This window comes from Mastomys coucha, unplaced genomic scaffold, assembly GCF_008632895.1.
Source record: "Mastomys coucha isolate ucsf_1 unplaced genomic scaffold, UCSF_Mcou_1 pScaffold1, whole genome shotgun sequence".
Lineage (NCBI taxonomy): Eukaryota > Metazoa > Chordata > Mammalia > Rodentia > Muridae > Mastomys > Mastomys coucha.
In genome coordinates, this window is record NW_022196891.1 from 77,814,945 (window position 1) to 77,837,919 (window position 22,975).

Here is a 22,975-nt window from a genome sequence, read left to right on the forward strand (position 1 = left end):
AGAGAAGAGAAGAGAAGAGAAGAGAAGAGAAGAGAAGAGAAGAGAAGAGAAGAGAAGAGAAGGGGATGGGATGGGAGGGGAGAAGAGGGAAGGGGAGGAGAGGAGAGGAGAAGGGAGGGGAGGAGAGGGGAGGAGAAAAGCGAAGCCAAGAGCTCATGTGAGGACAGGTGAAAGTGATCCCCAAGGGAGGAAGGGGATGGCCCAGTATTTATTGCCAGGTGAAACCAGAGCTCGGTGCAGGCTATCACATAGACAAGCTGCCTACCCACCTGGCCTGGTACTGTTAACATTGCTCTGGCCAGGATTCCCGAGTCTGTGTAAGTGGGGCTCTTCTTACTTCTGTTCTTACCTACACCACTGTGCTTGGTTCGTTTTCTCTTTTTCAGCTTTAACATTGTATCTCTGCACTTTGCTTTAGCATCTGTGCGGCCTCTGGCTCCATCCTGAGCCCTGAGAGGGAGAAGTGTCACCTGTTGATCTCTGACAAAGACCCACTTAACCTGGCTGTCACATGTATCCAGTTTCTCACTTCTCCCTGCTCAGTGATTTTCTCCCCTCCCTGGTCTGTTCTCTTCGCTCTTGTGTCATCTCCCCTCTCAAGAAGGCTGTGTGAGATGACCTCCTTGGTACTGTTTGTTTCCACGCGACTGCAGGACCACACACGACTGCTTCTCTATACCAGAGATTGGCATGCCTGTCTCTGCTGCCAGGAGGAAGGGAGCACCACCCAAGGGTCACAGGGAAGGCTGAGGAGAGATGCCAACAGGGAAGGCTGAGGAGAGATGCCAACACCAGGAAAGAGTTTTCCATGAAGGGAGCAAGACTCATGGTGTGAGCTGAGGCATGGCTAGGAGTCGGTGGCCTCCCCTAGTGTGCACTATGTCCCGGGTTCTATCCCTCACACTTCCAAGGAAATAATACTGGAACTTGTCAAGTGAGAATTATGTTTTGTTTTGTTTGAGACAGGGTCTCTCTCTATTGTAGGTCTGGTTGTCCAGAAACTCACTATGTAGGCCAGGCTGGCTTTGAACTTACAGAAACACACACACACACACACATGCATGCACCACACCACACACTCACCACACATACACCACACACTCACCACACCATATATACACACACAATTACTCACCATACACCCCACACACCACACCATGCACACACACACACACCCCCACACACTTACTTACTGTACACCCCACATACCACACACACACATATACAAACATACACATGCATGCACACAGCATACCACACTCATGCCACTACACATACACCACACACACACACACACACACACACACACACGTACAAACATACACATGCATGCACACAGCATACCACACTCATGCCACTACACATACACCACACACACACACACACACACACGCATGCATGCACCACATCACACACACACCACATCACACACACCATATATACACACACAATTACTCACCATACACCCCCCCACACACATATACACACACCACACCTCACATCACACCATGCACTCCCACACCACCCCACACACTTACTTACCATACACCCCACATACCACACACACATACATGCACAAACATACACATGTATGCACACATCATACCACACACTTGCCACACCATACACACACTACACTCACTCTTACACACACACACACACACATACATGCACCACACCACACACTTACCACACACACCCCACACACTCACCACACCATATATACACACACAATTACTCACCATACACCCCACACACCACACCATGCACACACACACACCCACACACACACACTTACCACACCTCACACTTACCACACCATGCACACACACCCACACCCACACTCTTACTTACCGTACACCCCACATACTACACATACACACATGTACAAACATACACATGCATGCACACAGCATACCACACTCATGCCACACTGTACACACACTACACTCACACACACACACACACACACACTCTTCATACATATACAATCACCACACCATACCCACACTGGTTAGATAAATTTAGAGAGGAGAATGGTATAGAAAGGTGAGGGGAAATGAGCCGGCCAGGATGCTGGCTTTTGGGCTGGCTACCAGGATCTGAGCTGGGCTGCTGAGCAGAGGAGATTTTTGTCTGGGAGAGGAAGGTGTCACAGTGGTGCCTGGCCACGGGCGTGGTGGAGACCCTCGCGCATCATGTAGAAATGGAAGGAAGAAATGATGGGCCCAAAGTAGCCCCTGGACCGCCAGTCTTAGAAGTGGGAAGTACCACAGGTAAAGGAAGGATATGGAGAGGGGTTTGGGAGGAGGCGGGAGGTGAGGGGGCAGGAATTTAGAGGAAGATGGAGGTAATTCTGGGGCCCGTGCTTTCTTCTTTGTCTGCATCTGCAGTGCTGCAACTGAACCTGGGACCTGGAGCTAGGCAAGCAGAGTTACATCCCAGAAAGATTTCCCATGTGATTTGTGTAGTCTTTTAAATTCATTTTTAATTTTATTTAAGTGTATGTGTGTATATCTGTGTGGCTGTCTACCACTTGCGCGCAGGTGCCCAGGAAGGCCCGGAGAGACTGTTGAATTCCCTGGAGTTGGAGTAAGGGGAGGTTGTGAACCCAGAGCTTAGCATATGTAGGCAAGCACTCTACCATTGAGCCCTACTTCAGTCCCTAGATAATTCCAACTCAACAGGTCCCCTGTTAACTTGGGAGCATTAAGTATTATACTTTTTTTTTTTTCAGGTAACATGGTACTGTTCAGACTCGTAAGAAAGTAGAACTATTATTCCTCTGTTCCTACTCAAATTCCCAGACAGGACAGAGAAAACCCCAAACAGATCTCAGGTCAGGACAGAGAAACCCCCAAACAGATCTCAGGTCAGGGTCATTGATGTCCTTAGGTGGTATCTCCCCTCCCCCATTCCCTTTCTTCCTTTAGATCATAGGTAGTTAGGATGCTGAGGCTCCCTCTTCTGGAAGGGCTGCGTAGTCTACGAGTGGAACCAACACTCTAATCTGACGTAGACATTTGTCTCACTGGACTGACCGCGTTGACACACCCCTGTCCCCTCCACCCTAACAGAAGAATCTTCTGATTCCTGGACCCAGGCAGAGGGCCAGGCTGGGGTGCAGGAGGCCACGCGTCTCCCGGGTGACTCAGATGTCAACTCCTGGAACACACCTGCCTGGCAGAGAAATGACAGAACAGTAGGCTGTGGAAAGGGAAGGAAGGCACAGGGCCAACCCCGAAGCACAGAAGTGGCTTGCCCTGTGTGACCATGGGGTCTCCATGATGCCCCACTGTGTGGAATGACTTGCCCTGGACTCTGGGCCCCAGAGGACGGAGCAAACTGGGATGGGGGGAGATTGGTGCTTGTGCATTGGCCCTAAGGAAGGCACATGCGTGTGGTAGCCTCAAGTATTTGTATTTTTCCGCAGCACTTCGGCGACCACTCAGAACTTTCACAGCGTAGAAGCTCCGAGGGGCGGGGCTGTGGTGGTGGGGGGGGGGGGGGGGGGGGGGGGGGGGAAGGGGCACATCTGCAACCTCTCAAAGAAGTCTGGACTGTCCCTGCCTTAGAAGCCTTTGGGAGAGAGATCTGATTTACACAACCTTAAGAGCAGCCGCGTCTCTGCTCTCTAAGACTGGAGGTGCTGTTTGACGAGCTTTCAGCTTTCAGGCCTGACCTGGCTCCACCACAGACACTCTGTCCCACTCAGATCCACAATATGAGGGCGAGGCCTACTTTTGCATGACAAAAGTAGCCACCATCGCCCGGGCCTGAGCTATCTGCCCTTTGTAAGTCTCCTAATCCACATCTGCAGCCTTCTTTGGGCAGTGGCTAATTGCCCAATTACTGTATTTCCCCCAACTGAACTCTGAGGGCTGCTGGGAATCCACATCCAGAAGTCTTAGGAAGATAGAGTCTGGGAGATTGACCCTCTGTTTTTCTGTCTGCTTCTTACACTGCCCTGCCCCCATTGGACCCTGAGCCGTCTGACTTCCCAAGCTGCCTGAGCTGATGGATGGCACTGCCAATAAAGCCAGCAGCAGACTTGGTTTGAGGAGGGGGGGAAGAGCTGTGACCTTTGAGTGTCTGCAGTCCTGTGATGCCCTGGGATGCTGCGGCTCCTCTGATACTCTTTTCTCTGTATCATCTACACTGTCTGGATTTCTGCTCTGAGATGTCTGGTTCTACAAACCAGCAGGGGAGAGAAGTGGCCTCGTCTAGACCAGTCCTTCCTTGGTACTGAACATCTCCAGTCTCCCGAGTTTCGGGGAGCGTTCCCTAAATTGGGAAGGGGGCTCAGTTTCCCAGTGTGGGTCACCTGTGCATGCCCCTAGAGCTCACCCTAGGAGAAACCCGGGAAAGGGTTCAGTTCAGCCTCAGTTCTCAGGGATTCCAAGTCCCTAAGGCGACTCCCGGGTATCCCAGGTTTTTGTTTTTTTTTTTTTAACTTGAAAAAAGGCGTTTTTATGGGCTGGAGAGATGGCTCTTTTTCCAAAGGTCCTGAGTTCAATTCCCAGCAACCACGTGGTGGCTTGCAACCGTCTGTAATAAGATCCGACGCCCTCCTCTGGTGTGTCTGAGGAGAACCACAATTTACTCACATACATAAAATAAGCAAATCTTAAACAAACAAACAAACGAAAAGGTGTTTTTATTGGGGCGAGGGAACACACTTATGTATGCAGGCCCTCTGCAAAGCAGAAGCCGGACTCAGAAAGCTGAGATGCCCTATTCCAGGTCCTTAGAGAGGCCAAATAATGACTATGCAGTTCCTGTTCTACTCAGGGCCCAATTCCGAACTGGGTTCTGTCCCAGGGGAGAAGCACCCAGAAGACCTCTGGAGAAGCAGGAATGTAGGAAAGAAAGGGTCCCCCACCTTCTACTATCATCTCTGAAAATTGACCTTTCAAAGGAGCCTCAGAGGGCCTCAGACCCAAAGTGTCCATGAGGTGGCAGTAGAGAACCCCAGTGTGCATCAGTAAGGAAGGCAACCGCCACAGATGCCTGTCCTTTGGCTCTGGGACAGAAGGTCTTACTGAACCACACAGCAGGGCCGTGGGTGTAATGATAAGTCACAGGGTTTCCTCTCGCCCATTGCAAGGGTAGTGGACTCTTGCATATCTATGGCACACCAGCCCAGAAGAGCTTCCAGGGACTAAGGACCACAGGTTCTGGTTGCCTGTAAATGTGACACCTCTGTGCCGTTTGGCCTGAGGAAAGCCCCAAATGTTAGCATCCTATCAAGCCCCTTCCCTGTTAATCACTTGCAAAGGAAGGCAGCGGCGCGTTCCTTTTGAAGAAAGCCATGTTTGTCAAGGGCCTGTTAGGGCCGGATGCAGAGCGGGGGTCTTATATGTCAGGGGATCCTCATTAGGAGATGTGAGCTCCAGCATGGGATTAGTTTTTTTTTTTTTTTTTTTTTTTTGTTTTTGCTCTGCTGGGGGGATGGAACCCAGGACCTTCTGTATGCTAGGTGAGCACCCAGCCACTGAGCTACCCCCAGCCCCGAAATGAGACATTTGAAGTCCTTCTGGGGCATCACCTAGTTTCCTTGGAAACAGAGGTGAGAGAGAAAAGTGATTGAGAAGCAGCTTAGGTCGTTGGTCTGGGACTCTGGGACTCCCCTCTCTGGGGCCAGCTGCCAGGATTTCTGAATTTCCTCTCATTTCAGCCTGCCTATCCCGTGACCCCACACTTTATGTCATATATATTCAAGTAACCCTAACTTTGACACTCATTGTCTGCCCTTGGAGAGGTCACATAACAGTTTCAGGCATCAGTGTCTTCATCTACAAAGTGGGAACAATAATGTAAACCTCCCTGTCCACCCCCAGGTTAACGATGGCAGGCATGGTAGTGCAAGCCTATAATCTTGGCACCAGGGAGGCTGAGGTAGGGACTTTGAGGTCAAGGCTAGCCTGGGCTATGTAATGAGACCCTGTCTCAAAACAAATAAAGCCAACACACACACACACACACACACACACACCCCTTCCATGCTATTAAGATTAGGGACAGATGTTTTTTTTTTCTTTTCTTTGAAGTGGTGGAGATCAAAGCCAAGGACTTGCAAATGCTAGGCAATTGCCTTTAGAGACACAAACCCTCAGCCCTACCAGAGTTATCTCTGCTTCTCTCCTAAGTTCTGAGCCCCACCCACTTCCTACTATAAACCTTCTACATATATGAACATGGACATGAGAATGTGCGTGTGTATGTGTGTGCACATGTGTATGCATGTGTGTGTATGTGTGTGTGTGTGTGTTTGTGTGTGTGTGTGTGTGGTGACAGTTTGGGCTGCTATCCGGAGTTAGTGCTGTCCTGGAACCCAAGACGTTTCTCTTCTATCAGGGCTGTCTGACAAAGACAGAAATAGTTAAAAAAAAAAAAAGAGAGAGAGAGAGAGAAAGAGAGAAATCGTTTTAATAGAATGTAAGGCATACCCAGAAGCCAGTGCCCAGCGCCTGTCCAGTCGGCCCTTTGCCCCTTAGCTCCTCCATGGCCATGGCTCACCTCCCATTGGCTAGAGAAAAGGTTTCCCTTTGCACTTAGATCTCTGAGCCAGAAGAGGCCTTAGGAGGCAGGCGCATTGATCTGTATCCTAGGGTCTCCTCTAACCGAACACTGTGACAGGTGACGTTGTCCTGTAGTGATCTGATCAGTATCTGAACGATGCACTTGAGGCTAAAACTTACCACATAAGGGCTGTGTGGGTCCATACTCCCAGCTTGGGATGGGGCCTGGCACACTCGTACAAGGTCTGCTGCTGCTGTATCATGCATGCATATATGTACAGGGTCTTCTGTCATTGTCACCTGTTTTTTTTTTTTTCCCAGACAGGGTTTCTCTGTGTAGCCCTCTGGCTGTCCTGGAACTCACTCTGTAGACCAGGCTGGCCTCGAACTCAGAAATCCGCCTGCCTCTGCCTCCCAAGTGCTGGGATTAAAGGCGTACGCCACCACTGCCCGGCTTGTCACCTACTTCTTTAGATGATAAAAAACAAGGCACCAAGAATTTATAAAAATTTACCAAGCGTCGAGATCCAGCTGTTCTAAAACAGGAGCTGGAAGAAATAGGGACAATCAGGTGCCTGCAGCTGTGGACTGGACATGCTTCCGGGCAGATCTGGCCTGTGTTTGGAAGGTTGCTATCCCTAATTCTGTGGCATGAGCAAGGCACGAGCCTGAGCACTCGTGGTGTGAGTCTAGTGGATGAGCACTCCCAGAAGGAATTGCTTGTCTGAAGAGGCACATTCTACTGCGCTCTGAGAGCAGAGAGACGCGGGCAGGCTTCATGTTTCCTGAGACCTTGCTACCAAAAATCTCTACTTAGCAGCATCTATCTTCCTCTATCGTGGGAGGGTAGTGGGTAATGAGGACCCATGGGGGTACTGAAGGGCGTATAGTTCCCTGGACTCAGCGAAAGTGACCAGAGAGAGCCAGCTGAAGTACAAGACCCTTCACCCTCTCTGCTTCTCCACAGAGAAATCTAGACTTACACTGGCTTATGGAGATGTCTCCAAGAGTCTTAAACAGGTCTGGCACGGTGATACATAGCTATAGTTTTAGCATGCAGAGGGTGAAGGGAAGAGGATTAGCATGAGTTTGGGGATCCACCTGACCTAGACTCCTTTCTGAAATTTTCTGAATTTCCAGCCATGGCTACGCAGGTAACATAGAACTTCCACAGCTGGTGAAAAAGACTCTCTTTTTTCCTCCTGGGAATTCTCTGTCCCCACAAAACAGTCTGTGACCTTGTCAGATAACTCCAACAGGCCTGAACAGTATTGTTGAGAGGCAGTGACCCCACAGACAGAAATCCCGGTCTGTGTGTTTTCCAGACAGCTCTCTGTACCCTTTCTAGACAGCCCCTCCTCAGGGCTCTGGGGCTTGTCTCATGCTGAGTTCCCAGGAGGTCCCAGGGGTGTGACCTTTCCTCCCTGCCCCCCACCCCAGGGCCAACTATAAAGAAGGCCAGTGCCAGCCCTCCGCAGACCATCTAGGTCCCAAGAGCTTTCCAGGGCACTTTAAGGACACACATAGCCACGGTTCCTCCTGGGTGGCACCATGCAGTCCCTGTGGCTTTGCTGGGCACTCTGGGTACTGCCCCTGGCTGGCCCTGGGGCAGCGATGACGGAGGAACGGGTCCTGAGCAGTCTCCTGCAGCAACTGCAGCTCAGCCAGGCCCCGACCCTGGACAGAGCGGATGTGGAGAAGATGGCCATCCCTACCCATGTGAGGTCCCAGTATGTAGCCCTGCTGCAGAGAAGTCATGCTGACCGCTCCCGAGGCAAGAGGTTCAGCCAGAACTTTCGAGGTGAGAGCTCTTCCGACTTGTCCCGGGTCTCTAGACTGGGCAGACCGACCACGCCCACTCTGGTGATGTGGATCCTTTCTTTGTGTGTGTTGAGGGGTTCGAACATGTACTGTACTGAGGATTCTCAAGGCCGGGAGGAGGTACATCAGGCTGGAGTGACAAGACCCAGACTCAGAGGAGAGGAGAGGAGAGCAGGGAAAAGCAGGATAATGGGGTATGGGTAGATGTAGCAAGGGCCCAGTTCTTCTGGAGGCAGTAGTGTGACTTCTGGGGTCACCCTCTAGGACCATCTGGGACAGTGGCTGACTGTAGATTGTGCTACAAACACTGAAGTGAATTATGGATTGAAGCTACTTTGGGTTAAAAGCAAACAAAACCGCCAGCATCTTGAGAACGGTATAGACGCTGGTGAGATGCAGGAGCCTAGATGGAGCCTCTCCCTGTTAGGGCTGGGGTCAGACCTAAGGAAAGTTAGACCCAAGGCCAGGCTCCTGTAACGACCGGATTCTCATTCCTTCTGGGTCCCAGCGCTCTTTTGTGCTTGGCTGGGGAGGCTTAGTGAACAAGCTCTTCCTGGAGATTTTTAAAAACGCACAGAACTGGAAAGGTTCTCTCTGTCCTAGCCTACTCCAAGCACAGTGGCTCTGCCATCCTAGAGGTCTTGTGGTACCTGTAGAGGTCCAGCTGACTCTGTCTTTGTCCACAGAGGTGGCAGGCAGGTTCCTGGTGTCAGACGCCTCCACTCACCTGCTAGTGTTCGGCATGGAGCAGCGGCTGCCACCTAACAGCGAGCTGGTGCAGGCCGTGCTGCGGCTTTTCCAGGAGCCTGTGCCCAGAACAGCTCTCCGGAGGTATGAGAGGCTGTCCCCACACAGCGCCCGGGCTCGGGTCACCATCGAGTGGCTGAGAGTCCGTGAGGATGGCTCCAACCGCACTGCCCTTATCGACTCCAGGTAGGGGATGCTGCTGCTGCTGCTGGTGTGTGTGTGTGTGTGTGTTGGGAGAGTTGGAAAGTGCGGGGGCTGGCCCTGGAGGGGGAGGGGAGCAGCAGATGATAGCGTGGGTACCTGACGGGACAGACTCCTCCAGGGTCCCCCTAACAGCCTGCCAGTTCCCTCGCCTGACGCGCCCTGCTGTTTCTCAGGCTCGTGTCCATCCTCGAGAGCGGCTGGAAGGCCTTCGACGTGACGGAGGCCGTGAACTTCTGGCAGCAGCTGAGCCGGCCGAGGCAGCCGCTGCTGCTCCAGGTGTCGGTGCAGAGGGAGTACCTTGGACCAGGGACCTGGAGCGCACACAAGTTGGTCCGGTTCGCGGCGCAGGGGACACCGGACAGCAAGGGGCAGGGCGAGCCACAGCTGGAGCTGCACACGCTGGACCTCAAGGACTACGGGTAGGCGGGAGTTGGGTGGCTAGGGATGCAATAGACCGAGACCGGATCCCCCCTCCCCTACCCCCATCCCTGCCGAGTCTTTGTACCGGCTCAGGTGTGGACTTTGTAGGATGCCCCAGGAGATGAGCCATTCCTACCTACAATATATTTTCCAGTGGTGCGTTTAGAAATGATATTATAATATTGAATTATAACATTCGATTTCCATTCATCCCTTCATGAATAAGTCTTTGAAGGTTTTTAGCTGCAAGACAGATGTTGGTGGCGGGTGCTTTTAATCCCACACTTAAGAAAGGGCAGGCAGATCCCTGAAGTTGAGGCCGGTCTGGTCTACAGAGGATAATTAAAGCTACACAGAGAAAACCAAAACCAAAACCAAACCAAACCAAACCAAACCAACCCAACCCAACCAACCAACCAAACACTAAAAACAGAACAAACCAACAAAACCCATCTTATTAGGCATAAACTTAAACATTTGTATTTGCCACTATTGTGCATGTGTGTTCTGTGGACCTGTGTGCTTGTGGAGGTCAGCAGACAGCTCTGTGCACTGTGTTCTACTGTCACCTTTATGTGGGTTCCAGGGATCCAATCCAACTCAGATCATCAGTCTTGCATGGCAAGCTCTTTACCTGCTAAGCTATCTTGCCTTCCCTGCATATACTCTTTGTTTTTGTTGTGAAAAATTATTTTTGGGGAATTTTATACATATATACATTGTATCTTTATCATAGCATTCTCTACTCCCCATCTTGCTTGCTCCTCCTGAGAAGCATTATAGTGTATGTATGTAGGTGTGGGTGTGTGGGTATGTGTGCATATATGTGGTATGTAAAGTATGTGTACATATGTGTATATGTGTGGTGTGTGTGTATATGTATGCATGTGTGTGGTATGTATGGTGTGTGTGGTATGTGTGGTGTGTGGTATGTATGTGTGGTGTGTGTATGTGTATGTGTGCATATATGTGGCATGTGTATGTGTGTGTGCATATATGTGGTATGTGTGGTGTGTGAAGTATGTGTGCATGTGTGGTATATGTGGTATGTATATGTGTATACATGTATGTGGTGTGTATGGTATGTGTGTAGTGAGTGTGTACATGTGTATGGTATGCATGTGTGGTATGTGTATGTGTTTGCGTGTGCACATATGTGGTATGTGTGTTGTATGTGCATATATGTGGTATGTGTGGTGTGTGAAGTATGTGTGCATGTGTGATATGTGTGGTGTGTCTGTAGTGTGTATGTGTGGTGAGTATGTACATGTATGTGGTATGTATGTGTGGTGTGTATATGTATTTGTGTGTGTATATATGTGGTATGTGTGGTGTGTGAAGTATGTGTGCATATATGTGGTATGTGTGGTGTGTGAAGTATGTGTGCATATATGTGGTATGTGTGGTGTGTGAAGTATATATGCATATGTGGTATGTATGGTGTGTGTATATGTGTATGCATGTATATGGTATGTGTGATATGTGTGTGGTGTGTGTGTAGTGTGTATGTGTGGTATGTGTGATGTGTGTGTGTAGGTGTAAGTGCATATATGTTATATGTATGATGTATAAAGCATGTACACATGTGTGTATGTGTGGTTTGTGTATATGTGTATGCATGCATATATGTTGTGCATATGTGTATGCATGTATGTATATATGTGGTATGTGTTATGTATGGTGCATGTGTGCATGTGTATGTATATGTGATGTATATATGTGTGTGGTGTTTGTATATGTGGTATATGTATGTGTGGGATGTATGGTGTGTGTGTAGTGTATATGTGTGGTATGTATGTATGTATATGTGTGTGGTACATGTATATATGCGTGGTGTGTGCATATGTGGTATGTGTATGTATGTGTGTATAGTGTGTATGTGTGGCATGTATGTGGTGTATATGTATGATGTGTATATGTGTGTGTGCACAGTATATATACATATGTGTGTGTATGGGTGCGGTATGTATGTATGTGTGTGTGTATATATATATATATATATATATATGTGTGTGTGTGTGTGTGTGTGTGTGTGTGTGTGTGTGTGTGTGTTGTGCTTGTTCCATAGCAGGCATGTGGTAGTCAAAGGATGACCTTGAATGTCAGTGTACCTTAGGTCTTGTTTGAGAGAGGGGCTTCTTGTTACTTGGCATGAAGTTTGGCTGCAAGCTTCTGGGGGTTCTCCTGACCCTACCTTCTATTTTACTTTAGGGGCATATTGATTACTAAGGCACATACTACACTGCTAGCCTTCTGTGGGCACTAGGGATTTGAACTCAGGCTGCTCTCATATTTGTGATCTTTCCCCATTGAGCAATCTGCCCAGTTCTTGTTTTGTATTTTGGGGCAAGGGTCTCATATAGTTCAGGCTGCTCTTGAATTCTCTACATAGCTCAGGATGACCATGAACTATTGACCTGCCTATCTTCACCTCCTTACTGCTGGGATTACAGGCATGCATCACCAGGTCCAGCAGCATGTACTTTAAAACCCTTTTCAGATCTCACTATGTAGCTGGCCTGGAACTCTGTATAGATCAGTCTGTCCTCAAATGTACAGATCAATCTGTCTTTGTTTCCCGAGTGTGAGGGGGATTAAAGGCAAGCATCACCATACCTGACTTTATTAGGCTATTATAGGAGGGTGTGCATAGGTCCTATGTACAGGCTCTACCGTTTTGGTATCTTTGGGCTTTCTGGAGGCCGTCTTCCATGGACATTGGTCACCAAGGACAAGTTGCTTCAGACCGGACCTTTGTTGTGAAGTTAGCTCCATCTGGCTCTGCTTTCCACCGGTCCTCTGTCACGTCACTGAGCACCTTTGGGTGTCAGTGTCCTCGGGTACAACAAGGCTAAGACTAGAACTTCCTTCAGGTTTCCTCTGAGGACGAAGTACAAATACCACCTGAGATAACAGGCCATACTTAGCCCTGGCATACCAAGACTCTTAATAAGCAGCTAGCTCACCTTATGTTCTAGACATTTATTTGTTCTTTAACCTTCACAGTTGTTCTCTTTGAATACCATAGGACATGGTTGGTAGGACTCCTTCCCCTGCCCTGTCAGGTGACCTTTGATCTCTCACCCCTGTAGAGCTCAAGGCAACTGTGACCCAGAGGCACCAGTGACTGAAGGCACCCGATGCTGTCGCCAGGAGATGTACCTGGACCTGCAGGGGATGAAGTGGGCCGAGAACTGGGTTTTGGAACCCCCAGGGTTCCTGACTTACGAATGCGTGGGCAGCTGCCTGCAGCTACCAGAGTCCCTGACCATCGGATGGCCATTTCTGGGGCCTCGGCAGTGCGTTGCTTCAGAGATGACCTCCCTCCCCGTGCTTGTCAGCATGAAGGAGGGTGGCAGGACCAGGCCTCAGGTGGTCAGCCTGCCCAACATGAGGGTGCAGACCTGTAGTTGTGCATCCGATGGGGCGCTCATTCCCAGGGGGATAGATCTGTAGTCTGAGTTCTCTTCTCAGTGAGCTAGCTACCTGGTCCTAACTTGGTGCCCACATTTGACCTTTGCCCTACAGTCTCTCCCGTCTTGGTTTTCTTGTCCATCACCCCATCTAAGCACTTACATGGGTAAATCATGTCACTCCAGTAGGACACCCCAGCCCCACTAAACCGAGGACGTGGCTATGCAGTGAACAGGTTCCCCAGCTGAGTCTGTTTTCTGGCCAGTTCTTAGCTAAGTGTGCAACAAAACCCTATAGTGAGAACTTTACTTTCACACAGTGATTGCTGGGGACAGCATACCATGCCAGGGATTATGCACAGCAGGCTATGGGAGACATCTCAGAAGCCTGTGGCAGCTCCTTATAAAAAACATTTGTTCCCATTTCTCCTAACCTTAGCCCTGGACAACGGCTGTATAGATTTCTTTCATGCTTGATTGCCTTTTAGTTGGTCTTGGTGTGCATAATTATTCTATTATATCTGACTTTCCTACTCCCTTCTCCTTCTGCCCTGGTGAATTCTGTGAAACTCTAGTTTCCTTGATGTAATGATTCTTAAACAATTAAAAATTGAGGCATAGGGGCATAGCACGGCACAGTCCTAATGGCCCAGGTGCATGCTGTGTGTTCTCATCTTGGAAACAATGTAATAACTGCACAAGGGTAGTTTCAGATTAATGCTTGACTTGCAAAGAAATTATTGAAGAAATGATTAGAAAGTGAAACAGAGCCAACCCGGGGAGCCTGAGAAAGGAAAAAGCTATTGAAGTTATGAAATAAGTTTTGCACAACATTTGAGAGTGGCTCCTGGATAAGAAAGTATAGAATACATAAAATCTTATATTAGTAAAACTAAGTCAAAACACTGGGACTCTTAGGAGAGTCATTGTGTGCAATGTGCAGCAGCAGAAAGCTAGCGGGATTGCTGACTTAAGGGTTAACCTGACTTTCTGGCCACTGCCTGGCAGCTTTGCCCATGTCATTTATCATTAGAACTTCACAAGAAAATGCTAGTAGCTGGCCTCGGAGCTCTGAGCTCTGAAGTATAATAAGTTAAAGTTAAAATTTAAATAATGACAAGTTTGCAATTATTGTTATTTTGGCCACAGGCCTGGAAAGAGGGGAAGCTTGAAACTTTGGGGAACAACTATAATTCTTGATTTTTTTTGTGGGATGTGGTTATTCTCTTGAATTTGATTTGGCAATGAGTATACAATGTTTTTTTTTTTTTTCTACCTGCCTTTGGAGTAACAATAAAAGACTGGGGCAAGAAAAAGTCGAGAGAGTGAGTCATCGAATGGAGAGAGAGTGGGGTGTGCATGCGGTGTACGTGGAGTGGGGAGAGTGTGAGGAGAGTGTGTGTGGTGTGTGTGAAGAGTGTGTGTGTGAGTGAAAGGGGTGTGTAGGAGTGTGGGAGTTCGAGAAAAGAAAAGCACACAGGAGAAAAGCAGAGTGTGCAGGAGAATGCAAAACGCATGCAGCCTCGAGCCTTGAGCTTCAAGCACGAGATCGAGCAAGAAAAGAGAACAGAGCGCAAGAGATAGATAGAGAGATAGATAGACAGATAGATAGACAGATAGAAAGAGAGAGAGAGCAATTTTAAGCCTTGAAAAATTGCCTGTCAGTTTTTTGTTGTTTGTTTGTTTGTTTGTTTTCGAGACAGGGTTTCTCTGTGTAGCCCTGGCTGTCCTGGAACTCACTCTGTAGACCAGGCTGGCCTCGAACTTAGAAATCTTCCTGCTTCTGCCTCCCAAGTGCTGGGATTAAAGGCATGCACCACCACTGCCTGGCTGCCTGTCAGTGTGTACCTGAAAAGTTGTCTGTGTCTGTTTATTATGCGTCTTCTAGATATCCCTGCATCCAGTTGAGAATTGTGTAAAGGCTGGACCCTGACAAGTGATATTTAAATTAATTTACACAAAACAAAACAGCCGGGCAGTGGCGGTGCACACCTTTAATCCCAGCACTTGGGAGGCAGAGGCAGGGGGATTTCTGAGTTTGAGGCCAGCCTGGTCTACAGAGTGAGTTCCAGGACAGCCAGGGCTACACAGAGAAACCCTGTCTCGAAAAATAAATAAATAAATAAATAAATTCTTGTAACTAGTGCACAGAGACTCGTCCTTTGAATCTTGACTAGAGTAACTTATTTTTTTTCAAAAGATTTATTTATTACTATACATAAGTACATTGTAGCCAACTTCAGACACACCAGAAGAGGGCGTCAGATCTCATTACAGACAGTTGTAAGCCACCATGTGGTTGCTTGGATTTGAACTCAGGACCTTCAGAAGAGAAGTCCTTGTGTTCTTATCCACTGAGCCATCCCCCTAGCTCTACAGTAACTTATTGATGTGCTAGACTGTTTTATTTTTTTTATTTTTTAAAGCCATCCTTGGGGATGGGAAATGGCTAAGCACCCTTCCAGCGGATCCAGGTTCAATTCCTAACATACAGATGGCAGCTCACAATTGTGTGTAACTCAGTTTCCACAGGATCCAACATTGTCCTTCGGGCCTCTGTGGGTACCAGGCACACATGTGATACACGGACATACAAGCACACAAATTACTCACGCACATCAACAAAAACACTTTTTAAAGCAGTTCTTCCCACAACTGGACAGCGAGAAGAGCAGATTCCTTGTTAGTAGCAAGGGAAGGGTAGAGATTAAGTAAATATGCTTTTCCTGTCTGGTTTTGTTGTTGCCTTAACTGGAGTAAGGAGTCTAAAGCCACTTCTAGTTCCTTAACACTAGGTGGCGCTCTGAACCCGTCTGCTCTTGCTCTCCTCAGAAAGGATCTTTTCCATGGTAAAGCCAAACTTGTCAAGTCTTTCTTTGGGCTGTCTTCATTTCCCAAGTTGCTATGAACAAATATTTTTTTTACACTCTACAGGAAAAAAGAAACCCCACAAAACTCTATTTCCTTCTTAAGAGAAGGAGATAAATACAGAGGCAGTAAGCCAAACTCCGTTTGAAGTGGGACTTTTAATTTTTCAATTTTGTATTTGTTTGTATAGTTTGTTTGTTTGTTTGTTTGTTTGAAATAGGGTTCTATGTCTTTTGCAGTCCTGGCTGTCATGGAACTCACTTTGTAGACAAGGCTGGCTTCAGTCTTAGAGATCTGTCAGCCTCTGCCTTCAGAGGACTGGGTCTAAAGGCTTGTGCCACTCCTGTGGCCCAGTTTACTTCAGTCTTATATTTAGCCACACTACATACATATCCTTTGGTTTGCATGAGATAGTTGCAAAATCCAAAGATAAAAAGTTCCATCAGTTTTGTCTATAAAATTGTTTATTTTAGTCTGTTCTATGCATGAAATAGTGTTGTCTAGTCTTTTTGTTTGTTTGTCTGGAGGCAGGCTGTATAGCCCAGGGTGACCTTGAACTTTTGACCCTTATAAGCAGCCTGTCAAATGCTGAGATTGCTCCATCTCCTGGGTTATGCAGTGTGGGGGAAGGAGCCTGGTCCATGCACGCTACCGACTGAGCTATATTCCCAGCCTTCCAGCTATAAACTGGAACTCTAATTCATTTTTTCAAGGCAGACTGTCCTAGAACTCTCAAACTCCCTGACTCTGCCTCCAAGATCTGCTCAACCTGCCCTGACCTATCTCACTGGACTGTCCTAACAAAGGCATCAAGATTAAAATCTATTTTAGAGATTTTTTATTTTTTTTTAATTTATTTTATGTGTATGAGTACACTGTAGCTGTACAGATAGATGGCCGTGAGCTATCATGTGTGTGGCTGCTGGGAATTGAACTCAGGACCTCTGCCGGCCCTGCTCACTCTGGCGTAATACACTGTAGCTGTCTTCAGACACACCAGAAGAGAGCGTCAGATCTCATTAAGGTTGGTTGTGAGCCACCATGTGGTTGCTGGGATTTGAACTCAGGACCTTTGGAAGAGCAATCAGTGCTCTTACCCGCTGAGCCATTTCGCCAGCCCCCTAAAATCTATTTTAAGATGTCCTCATTGTGGGGGCTAGCGAGATGGCTCAGCGGTTAAGAGCACTGACTGCTCTTCCGAAGGTCCTGAGTTCAAATCCCAGCAACCACAGGATGACTCATAACCATCTGTAGTGAGATCGGATGCCCTCTCCTGGAGTGTCTGAAGATAGCTACAGTGTACTTACATATAACAAACAAACAAACAAACAAACATGCCCTCATTGTGTGGGAAAAGGAAATATAGAGGTATTCTCAAAAAAGAAAAAAAAAAGTCATATTGGTTGTCCTTAGGTGGTGAGGCTGAAGACGGTGCTGAAGTGCGGGTCAAGGGTAAGCCCATGCCTGATGTGTAAAAGGCCCAGGTTCCATCTGAAGTACTGGAAAAGTAAAAAACAAAAAGACAGCTTTCTACTGAATCTAGTTTTTAGGTAATAGACATATTCCTGTGCAATAAACAAAGGTGAGGTGGGGCTGGCTGCCAGAGACTGGCAATCCTCTAGCTAGGGACACCTCAGTGCTCTGTTCCATCGCCTAGATCTTCCTAGTTCTCACAAGGTACAGACCTGTTACTTCAGGATAAGACAAGAGGAAGGCCCTGAGGCCCTGATAAAAAAGACAAGGAGGCCGAGAACACAGGAAGGAGGGAGGGAGGAGGGAGGAATGCCTTTGAGACAGACACCAGATATGAGGACTCCCCAGGGCAGGACAGCAGGGTCAGGATAGGGCCCTTCTGGAGGGTGTGTCCCAAATGGCAGGGTGGGATGGTAGGCATTCATCTACCTCAGTGTAGCAGACTACAAGAAGACAGATAATATGCAAGTAGTTTCCGCTTCTAGGAAGACTTACCAGGAACTTAAGCCCAGACTGGGCAACAAAGCAAGAGACTCAGGCAAAAAAAAAAAAAAAAAAAAAAAAAAAAGGCCGTTCTACTTTAACTGTTTGTTTACCACAGTATCTCCAGAACTTGGCTCAAAAGGTGCATCCATTAGTGGAATAAATACACGTTAAAATCTTGTGTAAAATAACGTTTTGGTGGTATTGGGAAGCTGCTTATGATTTGTATACTATAGAAATTTATGCTATGTTCTACACGCTTATAATCCCATTACTCAAGAGGATGAGTCAGGAAGGTCACTAGTTCGAGACCAGCCTGGGCTATATAGTGACACACTCTCCAAAAGTCAAACCCAACTTGTGGTCGTTCCGGCGCCCTCCAGTGCGTCTGGACGTGTTTCAAGAATCTTTCTGAAATAAACAATACAAGACTAATGGAAGAGAGGAGACGTCCTTGTTGATTCAGGACAGCTCCTGAAAGGCTTCGGTGCTGGGTCTCTTTATATACTCTAAAACCACAAGGTGGGGTGGGCAAACAAGCGAGACGTCACACAAACCAAAAAGTGGCAGTCATTTCTCATGGTCTCAGCTCTTTCTCCAGGTCATTCTGTTCCGGGTAGCAAGAGAAGTCATGCTTGGCAAACAGGCAGTGCAAGCAGCGCTTTAAGGAAATCCCTAACCACATCAACAAATCATGATCTAATAGTTCGTCTTTTCTACCCAGTTCTGCTCCGGAAGGAGCATGCCGAAGCCGGCTAGCTGTAGCCTGGTGTCCACGTGGAGTTCATCTCTAACAGGCGTTTTGGAGATCTCGCTCCTAGACCAGAGTTAGAAACCGACTCTCCTAACCAGGAGTTTCCAGCGCCCCAGGCAGGTCCACGCAGACAAGCTCCTACAGGTTCCACCCGCGGGAGCCAGCAGGAGGCGGGCGCACGGGCCTGGCGGCGCTGCCGATTGGTCCGCACTAAGATCCCAGCTTCGGATTGGTTGTCTGCGACACGTGGCCAACCGGAGGCTGCGTGTTTGGCGGTGGATGCTCTGCGATTCTTGGGGCCTGCCTAGCCGTTCATCAGGTGCATCCCGGTTTGAATTGCTGTTCCGAGCAGTTCGGATCCGTCCTTTTCCACGCGTGGATACTGAGCCCGGGATTCCCAGTGTCTCCGGGTCGGCGTTCGCCGGGATCCTGCGGCCATGAGCGTGGGTTTCATCGGCGCGGGCCAGCTGGCCTGTGCTCTGGCGCGGGGCTTCACGGCCGCGGGTGAGCGCGTGGTCAGCCTTCCGTCTCGCCAGAGTGAACGAGTGAGTGACTGAGTGGGTGGGTGAGTGAATGTGAATGGATGGTAGATTTGCCTCCATCTGGTTGGAGCATAGCGTCGGAGGCCGGCTCTGCTGGAACTGCTGTGGGCTTCCATTGATGGGCTGCATGATTTGGGCCATGATCCACGGTTGAAAAACTTTGTTCTCTGTAGGCGTCCTGTCGGCTCACAAGATAATAGCCAGCTCCCCGGAAATGGACCTGCCCACTGTGTCTGCGCTCAGGGTAGGAGAGATGGAGGGGAGTGGGCAAGAGGTAGAGGCCCAGGAAACGTGTGTCCCGAGATGCCCTGAGTCTGGCCGGCTCTGACCCTCCCCTCGGGAAGTCATCATTATAAGCCCTCCACCTTCTCTTGAGGCAACCTTGTGTGGTGGGAGCCCCCCAGGCAAAGTTAGTGTCGAATCCAGGAACTGAGGTGAAAGTAGGCTTATAAGAAAGATTCTTTTTGTTTGTTAGTCGGCTTTGGATTTCACTGCATAGTCCGCGTTGGCTTCCAAGTCTGGGAAAGTCTGCTTACGAGGCTTTTTCCCTTTTACTGTAGCCTTTGCTGTTGTAGATGACAGCGTTGGGAGGGGACTTGGTGAGTTACTTAGTTTCTCTCAATAAAGCTTACTGTCCCCAGTCTTGTAACATCTGGCCAATGTGGGACAGGTCAACAGATGAAGCAGCTATAGACGGTGTTTGTGCCTAGTACAGGTTTATGTCCCCAACCCTGTAGGGCCCTGATAGTCACCGCAGAGCCCTAGAGGGGGCCCCGTGGAGGCTTGTCACTCAGGTAGACAGCGGCTAGGTTGGGAGCGGGCTTTGCAGCTCTGCTTCGGGGTTCTGGGTGTTCAGCTCTTGCCATCAGTTCTCTCTCACCTGGCAGAGGTGTGAGATTGCTGGGGTTGAAGGGACAGCCGCTTTTCCAGCCATTGTGGAGGAATCTTGCCTTGGAACATCTGTACTTACTTGCCCAGGGGCAGGAATGGAAAGCTGTCACGTAGGGATAGTCACAGAGCCCTGAAGGCACAGAACAGAGTGTCGGCTGCAGCTGACAGAGAGGGTCGTCTGTTCCATGGGTGGCGTGGGGCTCGGCAGTATTCATTACCTAGCACTCTCGACAGGGTCCCCTTCTCCTTACCGCAGAAGATGGGTGTGAATCTGACCCGAAGCAATAAGGACACTGTGCGGCACAGTGACGTCTTGTTCCTGGCTGTGAAGCCCCACATTATCCCCTTCATCCTGGATGAGATTGGGGCCGACGTACAGGAGAGGCACATCGTGGTCTCGTGTGCAGCCGGCGTCACCATCAGTTCTGTGGAGAAGGTGCTGATGCCCGGGGTGGCCACTGTGTGTGTGTGTGGGCGGGGCCTGGGAATGGCTGCTGATGGGTCAGACCTGAGGGAGCTGTGCCCTGGACACTCAGTTGGTTTGCTCTCCTCCTCTAGAAGCTGATGGCTTTCCAGCCGGCCCCCAAAGTGATCCGCTGCATGACTAACACGCCTGTGGTGGTCCGAGAGGGGGCCACTGTGTATGCTACGGGCACCCATGCTCTGGTGGAAGACGGGAAGCTTTTGGAACAGCTCATGAGCAGTGTGGGCTTCTGCACCGAGGTGGAAGAAGACCTCATCGATGCTATCACGGGGCTCAGCGGCAGCGGGCCTGCCTATGTGAGTGGTCCTCACTTGCCCTCTGGCTCACGTGAATCCTAGGCAGCAGGAGGGGCTGGTGCAAGAGAGGGCAGCTGGCACATCTCTTGGGCATGGCTGGCGGAAGGAGCTGACCTTTAGGATTAGTTCCAGTCACCTTTAGGATTAGTTCCAGTCACCGGAGAAAGCAGCCTTTGGCGTGCGGGTGCGCGGATGCTTGTTTCCTGGTTCAGAGAGTGTCTATCTCCACCACAGGCATTTATGGCCCTGGATGCGTTGGCCGACGGCGGGGTGAAGATGGGCGTGCCACGGCGCCTGGCAGTCCGCCTGGGAGCTCAGGCGTTGCTGGTTAGTGTCTTTGCGCTTGCGTGTTCGGCTTAGGGTTGTGTTTTGGGGGAAGGGTGCTGAGCTGGGTGTAGGCTGGGTCTGATGCTGCTTTGTGCTTCAGGGAGCAGCTAAGATGCTGCTGGACTCAGAGGACCATCCAGGCCAGCTCAAGGACAACGTCTGCTCCCCCGGGGGGGCCACTATCCATGCCCTGCACTTCCTGGAGAGTGGGGGCTTCCGCTCTCTGCTCATCAATGCAGTTGAGGCCTCCTGTATCCGAACGAGGTGGGTGTGACCCGCTCTCCCCAGCCTGAGTTCTTTTGTTTCCAGCCTAGGTTGGGGTGGGCTGGTATTGCTCCTGAAGATTCCGTGAGTGGTGTCAGAGTCTGTGCTTTGTTGGTAGCCATGGTTTTAAGCTTCCTTTAGCCACGGTTTTGCCACTTTGTTTCTTTACTCAGTTCTTAGAGCATTTCTGATAGCTGTGATTAACTTTGATTTGTAGATAGGAGCATTCAAGGTCCAACAGTTAAGCTGGGCAGTGGTGGCGCACGCCTTTAATCCCAGCACTTTCGAGGCAGAGGCAGAGGCAGGTGGGTTTCTGAGTTCCAGGCTAGCCAGTTCTACAGAGTGAGTTCTAGGACAGCCAGGGCTACACAGAGAAAGAAACCCTGTCTGGAAAAACAAAACAAAACAAAAAGATCCAATAGTTAAATGAAGGAGGCGGGGTTCAACTCCTGACTGTCTTCAAACCCTGTAACTTCCCATAGTTTTTTTCTTGTGTGGTCACAGATATCACTAGAACACTGTACCTAGCTTGGGTCGCACGAGGTGACGGTGCTACCCCCAGTAAGTTAAGTAAGACTCTTAAGAAGCTTGGAGCTTCTCTGGTTTGGGATTCTGAGTCTTGGTGGTGTCAGGTTGAGAGTCTGGGGCAAGATTGGGGGAGGCTCAAAGCTCTGCCTCCAAGGTTTATCATCTTCCTGGTGGGGCTTTGTTTACAGAGAGCTGCAGTCCATGGCTGACCAAGAAAAGGTGTCCCCTGCTGCCCTAAAGAAGACCCTCCTTGACAGAGTGAAGCTGGAGTCCCCCACGGTGTCCACACTGGCCCCACCTAGCTCTGGAAAACTCCTTACAAGAAACCCCGCCCAGGGAAGCAAGAAGGACTGAGGAGGACTGTGGGGTGTCCCTGTCCCCTGTGCGGTGTTCCTGTCCCCTGCAGGACAGGGAGGGGCTGGGGGTGAAGCTGCTTAGATCTGGTCACCTGGTGCCACTGAGTCTTTCTCTTGTCCCATGGCAGAAGGTGCCTCTGAAGAGGCCGCTGATGCCAGAAGCCAGATAGCCCAGCATGCCTCTCTGAGAGAGGTGGAGGCCCTGGAATTAGCATCCCCCCCACCCCCAGCAGAAGTCTGTGGAGAACTTTAGTTAGATCCAAGGGTGGTTCAGTTTGACCTCCAGGTGAGGTGAGAGGAGACGGGAATCCTCGGAATTAAAAACATGCAAAAGAAGCATGTGGCTTGGTGTTGCAGTGGAAGTGTGGGGAGCCCCGGGACCTTCTGCTTAACTCTTCTGTCCAGGTGTCCCATTAGAAGGTGGTGTTCAGGGCTGCTTTAATAAAAATCTTATTTATTTTTGAGTTCCAGTCTCACTGTGTAGCCCAGGCTGACCTCAACTTGTGGCAATCCTGTCTCTGCTTCCCCTCCCCTCCCCTCTCCTCCTCTGCCCTCCCCTCCCCTCCCCTCTTTTCTCCTCCCC

At 49.4% G+C, this 22,975-nt stretch overlaps 2 protein-coding genes across 3 annotated transcripts; both read left to right on the top strand.

The window, feature by feature from the left end:
- The first annotated feature begins 7,997 nt into the window (after window positions 1-7,997).
- LOC116071422 (left-right determination factor 2) lies at window positions 7,998-14,443 on the top strand. Its single transcript, XM_031342924.1, has 4 exons — window positions 7,998-8,322; window positions 9,029-9,275; window positions 9,467-9,712; window positions 12,806-14,443. The coding sequence occupies exons 1-4, from the start codon at window positions 8,073-8,075 to the stop codon at window positions 13,167-13,169; spliced, it is 1,107 nt and encodes a 368-aa protein (XP_031198784.1). The 5' UTR covers window positions 7,998-8,072; the 3' UTR covers window positions 13,170-14,443.
- A 4,507-nt stretch (window positions 14,444-18,950) lies between these two features.
- Pycr2 (pyrroline-5-carboxylate reductase 2) lies at window positions 18,951-22,856 on the top strand. Of its 2 annotated transcripts, none has more exons than XM_031391230.1 (7): window positions 18,951-19,208; window positions 19,420-19,490; window positions 20,394-20,573; window positions 20,696-20,917; window positions 21,152-21,244; window positions 21,345-21,508; window positions 22,225-22,856. In XM_031391230.1, the coding sequence occupies exons 1-7, from the start codon at window positions 19,142-19,144 to the stop codon at window positions 22,388-22,390; spliced, it is 963 nt and encodes a 320-aa protein (XP_031247090.1). In that variant the 5' UTR covers window positions 18,951-19,141; the 3' UTR covers window positions 22,391-22,856. The 2 variants fall into 2 exon arrangements, with proteins under 2 accessions (XP_031247090.1, XP_031247091.1); XM_031391231.1 differs by having other exon boundaries at window positions 19,162-19,249.
- The last annotated feature ends 119 nt before the right edge of the window (window positions 22,857-22,975 follow it).

Excerpts from the sequence above, each read along its gene's own strand:
- LOC116071422 (XM_031342924.1), top strand. The coding sequence starts at position 8,073 with ATGCAGTCCCTGTGGCTTTGCTGGGCACTCTGGGTACTGCCCCTGGCT. Across the intron at positions 8,323-9,028 it reads GTTCAGCCAGAACTTTCGAG|AGGTGGCAGGCAGGTTCCTG; the intron begins GTGAGAGCTCTT and ends CTTTGTCCACAG. Across the intron at positions 9,713-12,805 it reads CTGGACCTCAAGGACTACGG|AGCTCAAGGCAACTGTGACC; the intron begins GTAGGCGGGAGT and ends TCACCCCTGTAG.
- Pycr2 (XM_031391230.1), top strand. The coding sequence starts at position 19,142 with ATGAGCGTGGGTTTCATCGGCGCGGGCCAGCTGGCCTGTGCTCTGGCG. Across the intron at positions 19,491-20,393 it reads CCACTGTGTCTGCGCTCAGG|AAGATGGGTGTGAATCTGAC; the intron begins GTAGGAGAGATG and ends TCCTTACCGCAG. Across the intron at positions 20,918-21,151 it reads GCGGCAGCGGGCCTGCCTAT|GCATTTATGGCCCTGGATGC; the intron begins GTGAGTGGTCCT and ends TCTCCACCACAG.